A 16146-nucleotide genomic window follows, 5' to 3' on the forward strand; every position below is an offset into this window, starting at 1 on the left:
CATCCTGCTACCCACCCCATTGTAAAACCCTAAAGTTAACCCTTCCCGAGCCTGAGATGGTTGATAACTGGGAACAATAATTTCATTCAACTACACAGCAAATAGAGATAAGATAGAGTTAATGATTAGTGTTCCCTTAAGAGGACAATTTAGGCATCAAAGCAATTTGGAGCTTCCAAAAATGTCATACGATTCACCCGCACTCGTCTTGCACACTCACCCTCTCACATTCAGCCCTCCTGTGATTTCATAGTAAGAACGACAGATCAATACATGATCACAGGCTTTAATGGCACTAGAAGAAGATGCCCCGACAGGCGATGACACTTTGGGGAGGGGTAGTCTTCAGTCACATCTTCTCAGTATTCCAGAAGGCACAAGGATAGTCAATCTTCTCCTTCTCCGTCTTAGTTACATTTGCAGTAATAGGAAGAGATGGAGTCATCCCAGTCCCCAAAAAGTCCTTTCTTGACTTCCGCCAGTCGTGGCTGAGCCCCACTGGTAAACTTCTTGGTGTAGCCATCCTTTGGTCTTAATGACCAGACAGTGAGTTCACAACGGGTGCCCACCACCAATGAAGAGATGCGATTGATCCACGTCAGCAGGATGTAAGGGACATCTTCTCCTGGCTTGACGTCCAAGTGGTCTCCAGTACAGCAGTCTTCGTAATATGGGTTGCTGTCTGAATATAGACGGGCGCACAGCTTGTTGCCTTCACTATCTTTCAGCTCAGCGGGTTGAGGGCAAAGCCCCATGGCCAGGGAAGCCAGAAGGGGCAAAATGCAAAGACTCAGGGCTCTCATGGTTGAATGGTCTAAGGTACGTTTTGGAGAGGACTTTATGTATCATTCCAAGGATGGGGAAGGTGGGTTTTGGCAAAGAGAGGACCTACCTTCTGTATGTCACCCACAGACTCTCACAGGTGTAGTCAAGGTCAATTCGTAATCGTGCCACCTTGTAGATATGAGGACACAGGTGTTATAGGACTCATCATGTGATATTAAAAAATAGAGTAAGCTGACAAGTGCTTGTCAAAAACATAGCGCAGCATTTTGGGCCGGATCTACGGCATATTCTCCTGACGGAGCCTCCAACACAGATGTTAACATAGCCTAACATGTTTTTTTACTGACGGATTGTGATTCATGAAGGAGTTTGGCACCCCATGTGCTCCAAGTTGTCCTGTGATTAAATTTTTCAGATCACACAAATCTTTTTAATTGGAATATTTTTTATTTAAATGCTCCTGTGTGTAGATATTGCTGTTACATTCTTGTTCTGGTGCCCCCTGCTGTTCTTTCTCTCTCAGACCATCCTCCTAATGTGTCCTGTGCTTGTGGTGACACATGCTCAATCCCACCGTCTGAATCCTCTTGTACCCGGGTAGCAAAGTGATTCATGCCAATAAGAATGGGCACCCTAGAAGCGGCTTCTTCTCACTAGCAGTAAGCATATTAAGTAAGCGTTAAGTAAAACACCAGGGGGCGCCATAACAAGTATGCAACAGCAATATCTACACACAGGAGCATTTTTTCTAAAATAATTCTAATCCAAAAATGATGTTGCCTGATCCAACAGAAAAATGTAATATTTAATTTTGAGACAACCATTTTAGGCCTTGTTCACACGGTGCAAATTTGATGCAGATGAATGTATTTTTTAAGCTACAACCAGGAATGGAACCTAAACGGAAATATATAAAGGACGGCCTTGAAATGTCTTCTCTCCCGGATCCACTTCTGGTTTTGGCTTCAGAAATACATGCAAAATCTGCATCAAATCCACACTGTGGCATTTACGCCTCTAGGATTAGTCTCTTGCAGATCTATAGCATTAGACTCAATGAGACAGTCACATTATATACACTTTTCACTCGTGTTTTTTTTCCACTTTATTTAGTGGAAAACCTTAACTTAAACTTAATAACAGCAAATATCCTATTGGGTTGATTACCTAATAATAATAATAAGCTTTTATGCATTGTTATTTTGTCACTGTTTAAAGAGTCTCTGTCACCAGATTATAAGTGCCCTATCTCCCACATAATCTGATCGGCGCTGTAATGCAGATAACAACAGTGATTTTTATTTTTAAAAACAATCATTTTTGAGCAAGTAATGAGCAATTTTAGATTTATGCTAATTAGTTTCTTAATAGACAACTGGGCGTTTTTTACCTTTTGACCAAGTGGCCGTTGTAAAGAGGAGTGTATGACGCTGACCAATCAGTGACCAATCAGTGACCAATCGGTGACCAATCAGTGTCATACACTTCTCTCCATTCATGTCCATTTGTATTCACAGCACAGCGTGATCTCGCGAGATCACGCTGCTGTCACATACACCCACATTAACTTTACTGAAGTGTCTTGAGAGTGAATAGACATCACCTCCAGCCAGGACGCAATGTTTATTCACACTAACGTCACTTCGATAATGTTTTTGTGGGACTTACTCACACAGCACAGCCTGATCTCGCGAGATCACGCTGTGCTGTCATTTACAGCATGATCTCACGAGATCACGCTGTGCTGTGATTAAGTCCCACACAAACTTTACCGAAGTGACGTTAGTGTGAATAAACATTGCGTCCTGGCTGGAGGTGATGTCTATTCACTCTCAAGACACTTCAGTAAAGTTAATGTGGATGTATGAGACAGCAGCGTGATCTCGCGAGATCACGCTGTGCTGTGAATACAAATGGACATGAATGGAGAGAAGTGTATGATGCTGATTGGCCACTGATTGGTCACTGATTGGTCAGCGTCATACACTCCTCTTTACAACGCCCAGTTGGTCAAAAGTAAAAACACGCCCAGTTGTCTATTAACCCCTTAATGACCGCCGATAAGCCTTTTCACGGCGGTCATTAATGGGCTTTATTCTAAAGCGCCGCTATTCCACGGCGCTGCATTAGAATAAAGTAAACTGTCAAACCTCCCTGCTCTCAGCTGCCAGAGGCAGCTGAGGGCTGGGGGTGTCCCTGCTCTGCCGGGTGAGATCGATATAAGTATCGATCTCACCTGTTTAACCCCTCAGATGCGGTGCACAATAGCGTGCACCGCATCTGAGTGGTTTTGGAGAGAGGGAGGGAGCTCCCTCTCATCTCACTGACACCCGGCGATAAAATAGCCGAGTGTCTGTGTCTCCGATGGCAGCCGGGGGCCTAATAAAGACCCCCAGGTCTGCCTGGAGCGAATGCCTGCTAGATCATGCCGGAGGCATGACCTAGCAGATGCTTGTCCGTTTTAAACGGACAGGCAGTAATACACTGCAATACAGAAGTATTGCAGTGTATTATAATAGCGATCGGAGGATCGTATAGTGAAGCCCCCTAGTGGGACTAGTATAAAAGTAAAAAAAAGTTGAATAAAGTTAATTTAAAAAAATTTGAAAAAAATAATAATTCAAAACCCACTTTTTCCCCTTACAAACTGATTTTTCTATTAAAAAAACCCACAATAAAGCAAAAAAGTTGCACATATTTGGTATCGCCACGTCTGTAACGACCCCGACTATAAATTAATTACATTATTTAACCCGCACTGTGAACGCCGTAAAAAATAAAATAAAACACTATGGAAGAATTGCTGTTTTCTGTTAATCCTGACTTTAAAAAAATTTGATAAAAAGTAATCAAAAAGTCGCATCTACTCTCAAATGGTACCAATAAAAACTACAAGACGTCCCGCAAAAAACAAGACCTTATACAGCTATGTCGACGCAAAAATAAAAAAGTTATAGCATAACGGCGATTCATAGTGTGAGAAAGTACGAGCGCTGCACCCCCTTCAAAACAGCTGATTGGCGGGGGTCCTGGGAGTCGGACCCCGACCTATCAGCTCCAACTGAGAGTGGTATTAAACTTACCCTCCTCTTCGGCCGCAGCGGAGGTCCTGACTCCATCCAGGGTCGGGATGTTGTGCGCGGCGCATAGCGTTGTGATGTCGTGCGCTGCGACTTCAGGACCTCCGCTGCGCTCCGGAACGAGGATGGTGAGTACTGTCTGTTACTATAGTAACAGGGGCCCGTGTAGTTTATTACATCGTCCCCAGTTACTATAGTAACTTTTCATTGTTGTGGTGCGGGGGACCCAGTTGCAGTTGCGACCCCTATAGATACGCCAGTGCCTGTCTTCCGATTGTCAGGAAAACCGCTGAACTTTTCACAGTAAAAATGTATGGCCATATTTCCCTCTGTGGAATTGAACAGGTAACAACCACGAAAATATTCCAATTATTACATTTTAATAAAATAAATATATAAAAATATAAATACGTAGCGACCGGGGTGAAGGACATGTCATGGCTCTGCCATTATCTCCACAAATAAATTATTATCGTAATAAATACATAAATTATTAGAGTATAAAAGTCACTGAACAGGAATATCCCGTCCATTCACAGCATAAATTGCGGAAATCCGTGTAACATGTTCATAAAGTACCAGGATGGTTCTCACGCGTCTTCGTTTTATAGATGCTCGCTGGAATTTTTGTATATAATCCAGACATTTTGATCGATTTTAGATCATGGAAGACGTATCTAATGAATAAGGTGGGAAATATGTGTATAAAAAACAGTGGGCCGGTCGCCCATAGCAACATATTTCAGCTACTATTGCATTCTGGTTGCTATGGCAACTGTTTTTCTTTTTGTTTCTACGTGAGGCCCAGGGAGATATTTTTGTTCATCCTTCTTTTTCATTTTCTTTCCTTTCTTCTTTCTTTTTCCTTTATGTTTCTTTGCAGCTGGTGGTTTGGCAGGAACATGAAGATCCTTTTTCTCCGTTCCTTTCCCACTTTGTTCCTCATGAATCAAATATCCAATATCTTCACCTAAAATCCAAACCAGGCTCATGAGAACATCATTTTGCAGACATTCTTTGGTCACCTGGATAAATTATAAAAAGAATAATTTGTCAACATTATGATCTCGCACAATTTTGAGGAGGATCTTTTGGGTTGTTTCCAAGTAGAGCCCAAGTCGTCTTTCCCATTTATTTATCTACTTAGTTACATAAATACGATGATGTACACATATATATTCAAGGGGATTTCTGCTTCGGTGCCTGGCTGCTACCCTCCGCCAGTTCCGCCACTTCCTGTTTTGAAAGCAGCATGATGACGGGATGTCCATAGTGATGTCACTTGACCATGGTGGCCATATGATGCACACCACGATGATGTCACTATCAAGAAAACATTACCAGGATGTGTATACATTGCCTGCCATGGTCACCTGACGCAATGAATGTAATGCCATCATGTACCTTTAAAAGTGTCAGGACCTCTCGTGGAGGGCTAAGGCCGGGAACCAGAGAGGAATCGGATTGATACCACATTAGAAAGTTTGTTATATTAACATTTAGGGTCAATTGTGTACAAGTCGGAAAACACCTATAAGATGCCCACACATTATAGAGAACTATAAAGATGTGTCCTCCCTTACTTTCTCTCTAAATCCGACATAACCCGAGATGTATGGCATGAGATGTTAACGAAAATTGTAAAAAGAAACCTATACCTCCCACGGATTCCTCTACCATCCGCCACCTATAGACTCCCATGTAAAAAAAGTTTTGCGTCAGAGCTATATTAACATTTTTTAACATGGGAGTCGATGACTGATGGATGGCATCCATTAGAGCCATCCGTCGGCCATCCGCCACCTATAAACTTCCATGTGAAACAAAAGTATAGTTCAATGTATAGAATTTTTGACTGAATAGTTGTGACTAATGTCTCTGACGGATGCCATCCATTGGCTATAGGTCGCTCGTAGACTTCCATGTTAAAAAAACCTAACGTCTACTTTTTCTTTTACTGGATGGCGCGATATTGAATTGGTATCATGACTAATTGTGTAACAATGCATTTCGAGAAAATGTAAGGACTGACACATCTGACTATTTCAAATGTTGGAAATTTGACATAAATGTATAACTCCCGAGCTTCAGAAGCCATGTGTCACAACGTCAACCATACACGCATCTTATTTCAGTAGAGAGAAGGAAATCAGCAGCTGTCAGACACTTCTGATGCCACTTGTCTCGGAGTCGAGAAATCAATAAGATAGGATGAGTCAAAATCCAATCTGTCGGATTGTGTCCTCTCCCTGCGGCATCATGGGTCAGATCCCATAAATAGATTAGATAGGAGGAATCTGCAGAATTGTTTTTATGTCTCTGGCCCAGGTAATGTGATGAACTCCTTCTATTACCATCTATCTACTCCATTCATGTCAGTAAATATTTACCGTCTCTTTATATTGGTTGAGATGATCCCGACAACGTCTCAACTCTGGGGATTTCACCATCTCCTGGAAGAGAATAAAGATGGAAAAATATTATTTTCTTTAAAATTACATGGAACCTTTGTCACTCAAAACCATTGTCAAAGAGAACATGGTCATAAAGAGATGGGCAAAATGTGGGCATTACTGGTTAATCCAATACATGCACCTCTGTTCTTCTGGAAAGGAATGGTGTGAATGGTGTCCAGAGTAATGTTCCTAGATACCGGACAGACGACTGCAATACTCAAATGAATAAACCCTTTTATAGATATTAGTGAATGGTGACACAGATCAATAATGTCGATATTTCGGCTTACAATTGACACCAGATATTGCCTAGATAGTAACACACAAATGGACAGTAGGGACAGAGGCACCAAATGCCTGGACAGCAAGTACTGGGTCCCTACAACACTGGACACCAGGGACAAGGGTATTAAAACACTGGACACCAGGGACTAGAGCACTAATTCACTGAATACCAGAGTATAGGTCACCATTTCACTAGACACCAGGAACTGGGGCACTAAAACATTGGCCACCAAAGACTTGAGTACAAATACATATCAGACACTGGACAACCACTAGACACCAGGGCATTAAAGTACTGGACACTATGGACTGGGGCACTAATCCACCGGATACAAGAGACTTGGGTAACCACAACACTAGTCACCAGGTACTGGGGCACTAAAACACTGGACACCAAAAATGTGAGCACTAATTGACTATATATCAGAGACTGGGTAACCACTAGACAAAATACCAGGGATTGGGAGCACTAAAACACTGGACACCAGGGACTGGGGCGCTAAAACAGTAGGCACTATGGATTGGGGCACTAAAGCACTGGACACCAGGGACTGGAGCACTAAAGCACTGGACACCAGGGACTGGAGCACTAAAACACTGCACACCAGGGACTGGAGCACTAAAACACTAGACACCAGGGACTTGAGAACTAATTCAGTAAACACGAGAGGTGGGGTAACCACAACACTAGACACCAGGGACTAGAGCACGAAAACAGTGGGCACTATGTACTGGGGTACTAAAACACTGGACACCAGGGACTGGGGCACGGAAACACTGGACACCAGAGATGGGGCACTGAAACACTGGACACCAGGGACTGGGACACTAAAACACTGGACACCAGGGACTTGAGAACTAATTCACTAAACATGAGAGGTGGGGTAACCACAACAATAGACACCAGGGACTGGAGCACGAAAACAGCGGGCACTATGTACCGGAACACTAATTCAATAGACACCAGGGACTGGGGTACTAAATCACCGGCACACACAAGGGAAATTCACTTTGCCAGCTTGTCCCACCACTGGTCTAATGTCAGGTTCCCAGTATAACATATACTTAGAATGTTTTTATTTTTGAACTTACACAATTCATCAGGTCTGAATGGAGAATGGAGAAAGTTTCCAGATTTTGCATTACAAGGTCGGTCTTATTCATATTTTCCAGGACATTGACAACTAGTGATAACCTGTGTAAAATGAGCATCAGTCTTTCTTTCCCCTGCGGAGAGAGGTGGACAAGATTAGAACAGAATAACGAACATTTAGCACTTATTTAATGCGTTACATGTACAGATATAAATTCCAATGGCACCATGTAATGCTTAATATGTCCTGTGGTGGTGCTGCAGGGAAATCGAACACTTTAGTTTGGGTTCCTTCACAAATTACAGCTGATAGATTCTAAAGTGGCACTTCAATTCAATAAAAAAAAAAAATATTGAGAGCAAAACATATATACTGTATTATGCTTCCAGAGAGAGAGGCACTCTTCATAGTCGCTCCGCACATTAAGACCACCAGAGCTGCCATCAGTGATTTTTTGAGGTTATGAAGGAGCATCCCTTTCTATAACTCTATAATTTTTATTGAAAAAAAAAAGGTTTTCTAAACCAGACAACCCTTTGGAGATCCTGATCTTTAAAAGCATTGTGAATCCCCGTCTTTTAGCATGTTGATTAAGGTGCCAAATTTCTGTTTTATCTGACACAGAGCTCCAAATCCCCCGCATAGACATGGAATTAAAAGATAAAATATAGTCTGCCTGCAGTCACCACTAGAGGGAGCTTAGGAGCTTATTGCATACTGTGTTATTGTAGAGTTCAATGTATAGACAGTATGCGGTTAGCTTTTAATCTCCCTCTAGTGGTGACTGCAAGCAGCCAACATGTTATCTTTTAATTCTATGTCTATGCAGGGGATTTGGAGCTGTGTATTAGAAAAATGGAGCTCTGACTGCTATAAAGATATATTTAGAAATTAATCAGCACATAATTTTGGATCTTTTTGGATAAAAAAAACCCCCCCAAATGATGTACAATGGCAGACATTAGCTAGCGCTACACCTAAGAATTACTAGGTTTACTAGTCCTTTTCACAAGGGATCCTAATGGCGATATCGTAATAACATAAGACATTATACTCGCTCAGCTTCACCTAGAAAGTCGTTTTTTGGATGGATAGTTTGTAATATCTTTCATTCGTCTGCACAATGTGTGGAATCGCCGTCGTAATTCATGCACAACTATTTCCTTTTGTTACTTCCAGTATAACAACTGTATAGTCAATTCACTGGAGGCAGGTTCAGTCTGTATAGGAACAAGCACATGGCAGCCGGCAGGGCAGCCGCTAATGTGCCCATCATTTGTGCAGCACAGGATGCCGTCACGCTTGGATTTTACGCTCATGTCATTTCAGGTAATAAGCAGGAAGATACATAATAAGGACAAGCACAGGAAAAAGCCAAAGATCCGAAGCAGACGTGTAAAACTGCTGCAGAGGAGGGATATTATATAGGAGGACAAACCGGCAGAACTGAGGCCAGAGCGCTGACGTTTTTGGACCCTTTGGCCATTGCAATTTTTTAACTACAATTTTCATGTTACACACGTTATAATATTGAGGTCGGACTTCACAGTAGACAGTGACACGTTTTTAGACTATTTGTTTTTTGGTGGCATTTTTGTCCTATTTCACATTACGATGTTACTTGGGCACTACATGGTAAACTAGAATGGGGGGGGGGGGTCCATCTGTCAGGGTAGCTCCCTACTAGGCCAATCCCATGTTTTTGTTTTTTTATTGTGGTACAGCAATGCTTGTTTTATGGGTAAGTTCACACGTAGCGTAAATACTGCAGATTTTCCGCAATGGATTTCGTTACAGAAAGTCCGCAGCATTAGGCCAGATTCACACGAGTATTCCCGTTTTGCGTCGGCAAAAAAACTGAAGTTGAAGAAATGTAGTTCCGTGTGCCATCATGGTTTGTTCCGTGTGGCATCAGTAGTTGATGTCAGTGTTGCTGCACATTTCATAATTTTTTATTTTTTTCTCCGCATTCTAAGGAACTGGTGCGTGAATCACGGAGAGCACACTGTCTGTCTGTGCTGTCAGTGATTTTCACGCACCCGTTGACGTCAATGGGTGCGTGATCCGCAAAAAACGCACAAGAATAGGACATGCAACGGAAACACACTGCGTGAAAGACACTGCATGTCTGAATGTCCCCATTGAATTGAATAGGTCTGTGTGAATAAGGCCCAATACAGTAGCAGCAAAGTGGATCAGATGTTGCATTTTTTTGTGGCGGTAAAGCTGCGATTGCGCCGCAAATAAAACGCAACTCAGGGAAAAAAAATCTTATGCTTACCCACCCAGAATTCTGTTTCTTCATCCAGGCCGGCCTCCTGGGATGACTTTTCATCCCATGTGACCTCACTGCAGCCAATAACAGGTTGCAGCGGTCACATGGGATGGAACCTCATCCCAGGAGGCCGGCCTGCAGGACGGCAGAGGGACGCGTCGCCGTGGCTATGTAAGCATCAAACTTTATTTTTTTTATGTGTAGTTTTCCCCTGGCAGACATTCCGGCCGAAAAACTGCATTACAATTTTGTGCGGTTTTTCGACCGGAATTCGCTGCGGCACCCACATCGAATACGCTGTGTGCTTTTACGCAGCGTATCCGCCCTGTGTGACCTTGCCCTAAAAGTAATATTCATAGAAACATTTCTGGGCACTACTTCTTAAAGGGGTTAAACGGGTTGTTACATTTTTGTAGAAACTGTATCAAATGTTCTCTAATAAAAAAACAATCAGTATATTCCTATTCTCCCCCCCCCCCCGTCAATCCAGCGCTGATACTCTGGCGGTCCTCTGGTATTTTTTTTACATGTAGGCAGTTGTGACCCCTGCAACCAATCAGAGGGCTCAGTACTGACATGCTGTATTCCTGGCATCATGGCGTCCATCGCTGAGCAATCATGCCAGGAAAACAACACATGACCGCTGAGGCCCCTGATTGGTTGTAGCGGTCACTTGCTGCCTGTATACAAAAAAACACTGGGGAAAAAAACACGTCATCGCCAGGGGAAAGAATAGGCGAGTGCCGATTGTTTCCTTTTTTAGGACATTTTTAACAACTCTGATAAGGATGCAGCAATTTTTTTGTGTTTCCCCCACTAAACTCCGACTGTCATGACCTTGTCTATTTTCTTATCGGTGTAGCCGTGTGAGGTCTTGTTTTTGTGGGGGGATGAGTTGCATTTTGAAGTCCATATTAAGTAATGTTTAACCTTCATCATTTGGGGGGGGGGGGGGGGTGTAAAAAAAGAGCAATTCTAAACTAAACTTTTTTCACTTTTTTTTTGGGGGGTTAATTTCTGGTGATTATTACTTTTACTATATAATGCACTTGAATACTTATACATTTTAACCTATTAGGCACGCACTGATGGCAGCCCTGGGAGTCTTTTCTCCGGGCCATGGTTGCCACAGAAACCCAATGCCGCAGACTGTAAGAACATGCTGGGAGTTGTAGTTTCACAACAGCTGAGAGAACTACAGGTTGGAGACCACTGCCCGATGGAATGGTAGGACATTAAATGAAAAAGTGTAAAGAAACTAAACGTAAACCCCTTACCTTTACGTCACAATTTTTGAAGGTTTTCAGACGGAGTCCTTGGCGGCAGGAAGGTCTCAGTTCCTGTAGATAAAAGGATAAATGAGTGAAATGAGAAAAGATCCGAAAAAATCTCAGTCTATAAATACGTTCAAAGGGGATCGATAAATCTTTTAGGATTCCGCTGTTCATCTACGTGGAGACCTTTTGGTCACAATGGGATGGACGTCCTGCTTGCCCTAGTGGCTCATTTACACACGGGATATTTGAATAGAATATGAATCATATTTTAATTCAAAATAATTCCTATTGCAACCCAAAAAAAATCCCTGGGTTTTTCATTCTGTTCATAGAATGTGGAGATATTTCCATTGCTGAAAAGCCAATTTACACTATATGGTCAGGGTGACATCAAAATCATTGCAGACTTGCAGGTATACATCCTGCACCTCGCTAGCTCGAGATTTTATTAGTAATTTTCCGCCCCCAGGATAACCTGCACTCCCTGATCGGTACTCACCTGTAAGTTCTGGAGTTTTCGGGCCGGTGACATAGCACTCGGTTGACTTTTTTTATATTTAGAAATATTGCAATGCTTCTGGAGCGGATGACCCTCAGCTGGGCTCGGCAGGCATGCAAAAAATAGCGCGAGAACAGCCGCAATTCTGCTAATGGCACCCATAGCTGCAATTAAAAAAATAAAAAAATAAACAAAAATAATAGCAAAGGAAACTTTTCCAGACTATAGTCAATGTTACACTGCAGACACTAAAGCATAATTATTATATAGGAACGTACGGACAGTGGGAGACCCCTTACCTCTTCTTGTAGGGTGCATCTCGTTGGAAGCGTTGGTAGATCTGATGAAGGATGCTCCATGTTTCTTCTTTTATATCCCAGTCTCCAGGAGAAAAATAAATTCACTTTCATGGTATCGTCTAGATTTCTTTGATGATGTAAGTTGGAGAATGGGAACTGCATTCTTCGGAAACTTCTACACAGGTTTCCCTTTCCCTGCAGGTGACGTTAGGTGTGCAAGTAGGAACTTGTCACAGACCAAACACCTCCTCCTCCCGTCACAAGGCAAAGGTCTTCATATAACCCGTGTAGCACGGCCCAGATTAACAGGAGACACCACAGAGCTCTTCATAGGGGGGGTCGCCCTGTAACAGCAGTGGGGGGCACCTTGACTATTGAAGTTATATAGGAGGACCTGTAAAGACACCGCTGACGCTGTGAACCTCTGGTGGTCGCCATTCTTCTCCTACCGGATCAGTACTGGGATTACTGTGAGGATTCAGGACTCAGCGCAGAATAGGGACTCCTATCTATGGAGTAGGAAAAAGGGATTTTAGGAGTTGCTGGGGCAGGTGAAATGCGATCTGAACACAGAGGAGGCACAGGTGAAAAAAAATACTGCATGACTAAATAGTATCTTTAACCCCCTAAGGACCAAGCAAATTTTGTCGCCAGGGACCACAGGATTTTTTTTTCCATATGAGGGCTTCTTTTTGTTATATTTTCCATTGCCATCATTGTTGGGTACATACATATATATTGAAATACACGCGTTCGTGTGACGGCCGTTGTTTTAACGGCCGGGACACGGACGTATATACTGCGGACGTCTGAATTCGGCCTAACTCTATGTAGAGGATTGGGAGCTTTGTATCAGAATAGATAAAGATATAGCAAGAAATGAATGAGGACAGAATGTTGTACCTAAAAATGACCCGGTGTAAAGGTGGGCGTTCACGTTAAGGTATTTACCAAATAACCTAAGTTAAAGGGGTCTGTCATGTATTATTTACCGACTCAATTACCATAAAGATGGAATATTCCAGTATATTCCATCTACAAAGTGAAAGTAATGCTGGCACACCGGGATGGTAAAGGAAAGTGAAAGTTTCTTAAATATTGTCAGCGGATTTTGCAATCTCTTGTTACATTATCCGGTTAAACCTGTTCAGATATTTCTGGTTGAACTCGTAGGGATATATATATATATATATATGTTGACTGCCTCCATTTTTGTTCTTGCACTCCTCCCATTCTGCCCTGGGTGATTTTAATTAGTTTAATGCTGGTTCCTACCTTCCCCAGTTATATGTAGGCGTAGTTCCAGTTCTGGGGGTATGAGCAGCGTAGGGACCCACCTTATAGAGGTCGCCTTGTCGTGGCAGGTGGGATCACACAATTTGATTAAAACGTGCTCTAATAACCTCACGATTGTAAGTAGATTTAGCAGCAATGCATATTTATTTATATTTAGTGGCTTAGGTGACATTAGTGTTCGCAGTGTGCTGTTGCCATTTTTGTGTATATATATATATATATATATATATATATATACACACACTCTATGGCCAAAAGTATGTGGACACTTCTCCTTATCGTTCAGGTGTCTCAAGCTCATCCATTGCAAACAGGTGCATAAAATCAAGCACACAGCCATGCAATTTCCATAGAAAAACATTGGTGGTAGTAGTATGGGTCATACTAGAGAGGCGTTTAATGTGGCACTGTCATAGGATGCTGCCTTTGCCTCAAGTACTGCCTCTGGATACAAGAATTGTGAGTCAGGAGCTTCATGAAATGGATTTCTATGGTTGAGTAGCTGCATACAAGTCTATGCTCACCATGCAGAGGGTTTGTTTGTAGTCTGTAACCATGGAGACACATAGGTATGCAATCAAGCTGTATATAATTTTGCTACGGAAGGCACGGTTCTTCTTTTTGTACCACGGAAGAAAGTGGTCAGTCATAAACTCTACGTACTTTGCAGAGGTCATTTTCACACCGTCAGGGACCCTAAAGGGGCCTACCAGCTCTCTCCCCATGATTCCAGCCTAAAACATGACTCCTTGCTGACGTCGCAGCCTTGTTGGGACATGGTGGCCATTCACCAACCATCCACTACTCCATCCATCTGGACCACCCAGGGTTGCACGGCACTCATCAGTAAACAACACGGTTTGAAAATTAGTCTTCACGTATTTCTGAGCCCACTGCAACCGTTTCTGCTTGTGAGCATTGTTTAGGGGTGGAATAATAATAGCTTTATGCACACTTGCAAACCTCTGGAGGATCCTACACCTTGAGGTTCGCGGGACTCCAGAGGCACCAGCGGCTTCAAATACCTATTTGTTGCTATGCAATGGCATTTTAGCAGCTGCTCTCCTAATCCTATTAATTTGTCTGGCAGAAACCTTCCTCATTATGCCTTTATCTGAACGAACCCGTCTGTGCTCTGAATCAGCCACAAATCTTTTCATAGTACGATGATCACGCCTAAGTTTTCTTGAAATATCCAATGTTTTCATACCTTGTCCAAGGTATTGCACTATTTCACGCTTTTCGGCAGCAGAGAGATCCTTTTTCTTTCCCATATTGCTTGAAACCTGTGGCCTGCTTAATAATGTGGAACGTCCTTCTTAAGTAGTTTTCCTTTGATTGGGCACAAAGAGCCCTAAGACACAATACCATCCATGAGATTAATTGAAAAACTAATAATTAAATGTTTATGACACTTAAATCCAATGTGCATAATAATTTGGAACACGGTGTATCTATCTATCTATCTATCTATCTATCTATCTATCTATCTATCTATCTATCTATCTATCTATCTATCTATCTATCTATCTATCTATCTATCTATCTATCTATCTATCTATCTATCTATCTATCTATCTATCTCTTCCATTCCATTTACAGACTTTAAAATTTCGCAAGTTGCCTGAACAATATATTGACAGCTATTAATCGACATCTTCTTTATTTTCTTTTATTCAAACCAGATGGTTTTATCTGAAGTTATCAGATTTATTTCTTGTTTTGTTTCACATGAATGGATATTATGATCTACAATAACTACAAATTCATCCTAATCCAGGAGGCTGCACTGTGCGCTGCTCACTCAGTTTATGCAGAAAGTCTCCCTTGTTTTATGATTTGAAATAAATCTAAAGATTGATTTAACGAGTAAAAAAAAAAAATGCTGCTTCATCGTTACCTCTACCTGTGTCGGGAATTGGAGGACTGTGTGAACCCATCTGTAAATTTGTCGACTATTACCTGAAACCCCTGGTAGAATGTCTTCCCTCATACGTGAGGGACACGACAGATGTGCTTACTCATTTGGATGAGATCACTTTAGAATCTGATATGATTCTGGTGACGGCCGACGTCGAATCCCTCTATACCTCCATTAGACATGAGGATGGAATTGAGGCGGTCCGCCTCTTCCTGGGAATGAGCAACTGGGACAGCCAAACATGTGACCTTATAGTGGAACTACTGGAATACATCCTGACACATAATCTATTTGTGTTTAGGGATGTATTCTACTTACAGAAACAGGGCACTGCCATGGGGGCGGCGTGCGCGCCGTCATATGCTAACCTGTTTCTCGGTGCGTGGGAGAGGCAGGTTTTGCATGGTGGCGGCGCCCACGCCGTGTACCATGTGCAGTGCTGGTTGCGGTACATTGACGACATACTATTCATCTGGCAAGGGACAGAGACATCACTTCTCCAGTTCATGCAGGAATTGAATGTCAATGACCGCAACATTAAACTGACGTATGTGGCCGATACAAAAAAAGTCAATTTTCTGGACATATCCATCGAGGCGGACACCCAGGGGGTGCTGCGGACGGATGTGTTCAGAAAAGAGACGTCTACCAACTCATTATTACATGCTACATCGGCACACATACATTCCACAGTTAAAGCTGTCCCGGTTGGTCAATTCCTCAGGATGAGGCGGATATGCTCATCAGAGGTTAGTTTTGAGAATCAGGCCAAAGACTTAAAATCACGATTCCAGGAAAGAGGATACAGTAACAGATGTATCAAAAATGGTTATAGACGGGCAAAAAATACCGACAGACGGATATTATTACATCCTACT

General features: G+C 42.4%; 2 protein-coding genes across 2 annotated transcripts; both read right to left on the bottom strand.

The window, feature by feature from the left end:
• Window positions 1-270: 270 nt before the first annotated feature.
• SYCN (syncollin) lies at window positions 271-3944 on the bottom strand. The gene is made up of 2 exons (XM_075834470.1): window positions 3870-3944; window positions 271-954 (listed from the first exon to the last, which is right to left on the bottom strand). The coding sequence occupies exon 2, from the start codon at window positions 801-803 to the stop codon at window positions 408-410; it is 396 nt and encodes a 131-aa protein (XP_075690585.1). The 5' UTR covers window positions 804-954; window positions 3870-3944; the 3' UTR covers window positions 271-407.
• A 340-nt stretch (window positions 3945-4284) lies between these two features.
• LOC142660018 (uncharacterized) lies at window positions 4285-12213 on the bottom strand. Its single transcript, XM_075836668.1, has 5 exons — window positions 12052-12213; window positions 11254-11316; window positions 7700-7834; window positions 6257-6319; window positions 4285-4891 (listed from the first exon to the last, which is right to left on the bottom strand). The coding sequence occupies exons 1-5, from the start codon at window positions 12211-12213 to the stop codon at window positions 4616-4618; spliced, it is 699 nt and encodes a 232-aa protein (XP_075692783.1). The 3' UTR covers window positions 4285-4615.
• Between the last annotated feature and the right edge of the window lie 3933 nt (window positions 12214-16146).

The sequence above is a fragment of the Rhinoderma darwinii genome, chromosome 8 (genome assembly GCF_050947455.1).
Source record: "Rhinoderma darwinii isolate aRhiDar2 chromosome 8, aRhiDar2.hap1, whole genome shotgun sequence".
In the NCBI taxonomy this organism is placed as follows: domain Eukaryota; kingdom Metazoa; phylum Chordata; class Amphibia; order Anura; family Rhinodermatidae; genus Rhinoderma; species Rhinoderma darwinii.

Bases quoted from the DNA above. Each gene is read 5' to 3' on its own strand.
- SYCN (XM_075834470.1), bottom strand. From the start codon at position 803: ATGAGAGCCCTGAGTCTTTGCATTTTGCCCCTTCTGGCTTCCCTGGCC.
- LOC142660018 (XM_075836668.1), bottom strand. From the start codon at position 12,213: ATGCAGTTCCCATTCTCCAACTTACATCATCAAAGAAATCTAGACGAT. The intron at 11,317-12,051 runs GTAAGGGGTCTC...TTTTATCTACAG, and splicing joins GATGCACCCTACAAGAAGAG to GAACTGAGACCTTCCTGCCG. The intron at 6,320-7,699 runs GTAAGTTCAAAA...ATTCTCTTCCAG, and splicing joins ATTCAGACCTGATGAATTGT to GAGATGGTGAAATCCCCAGA.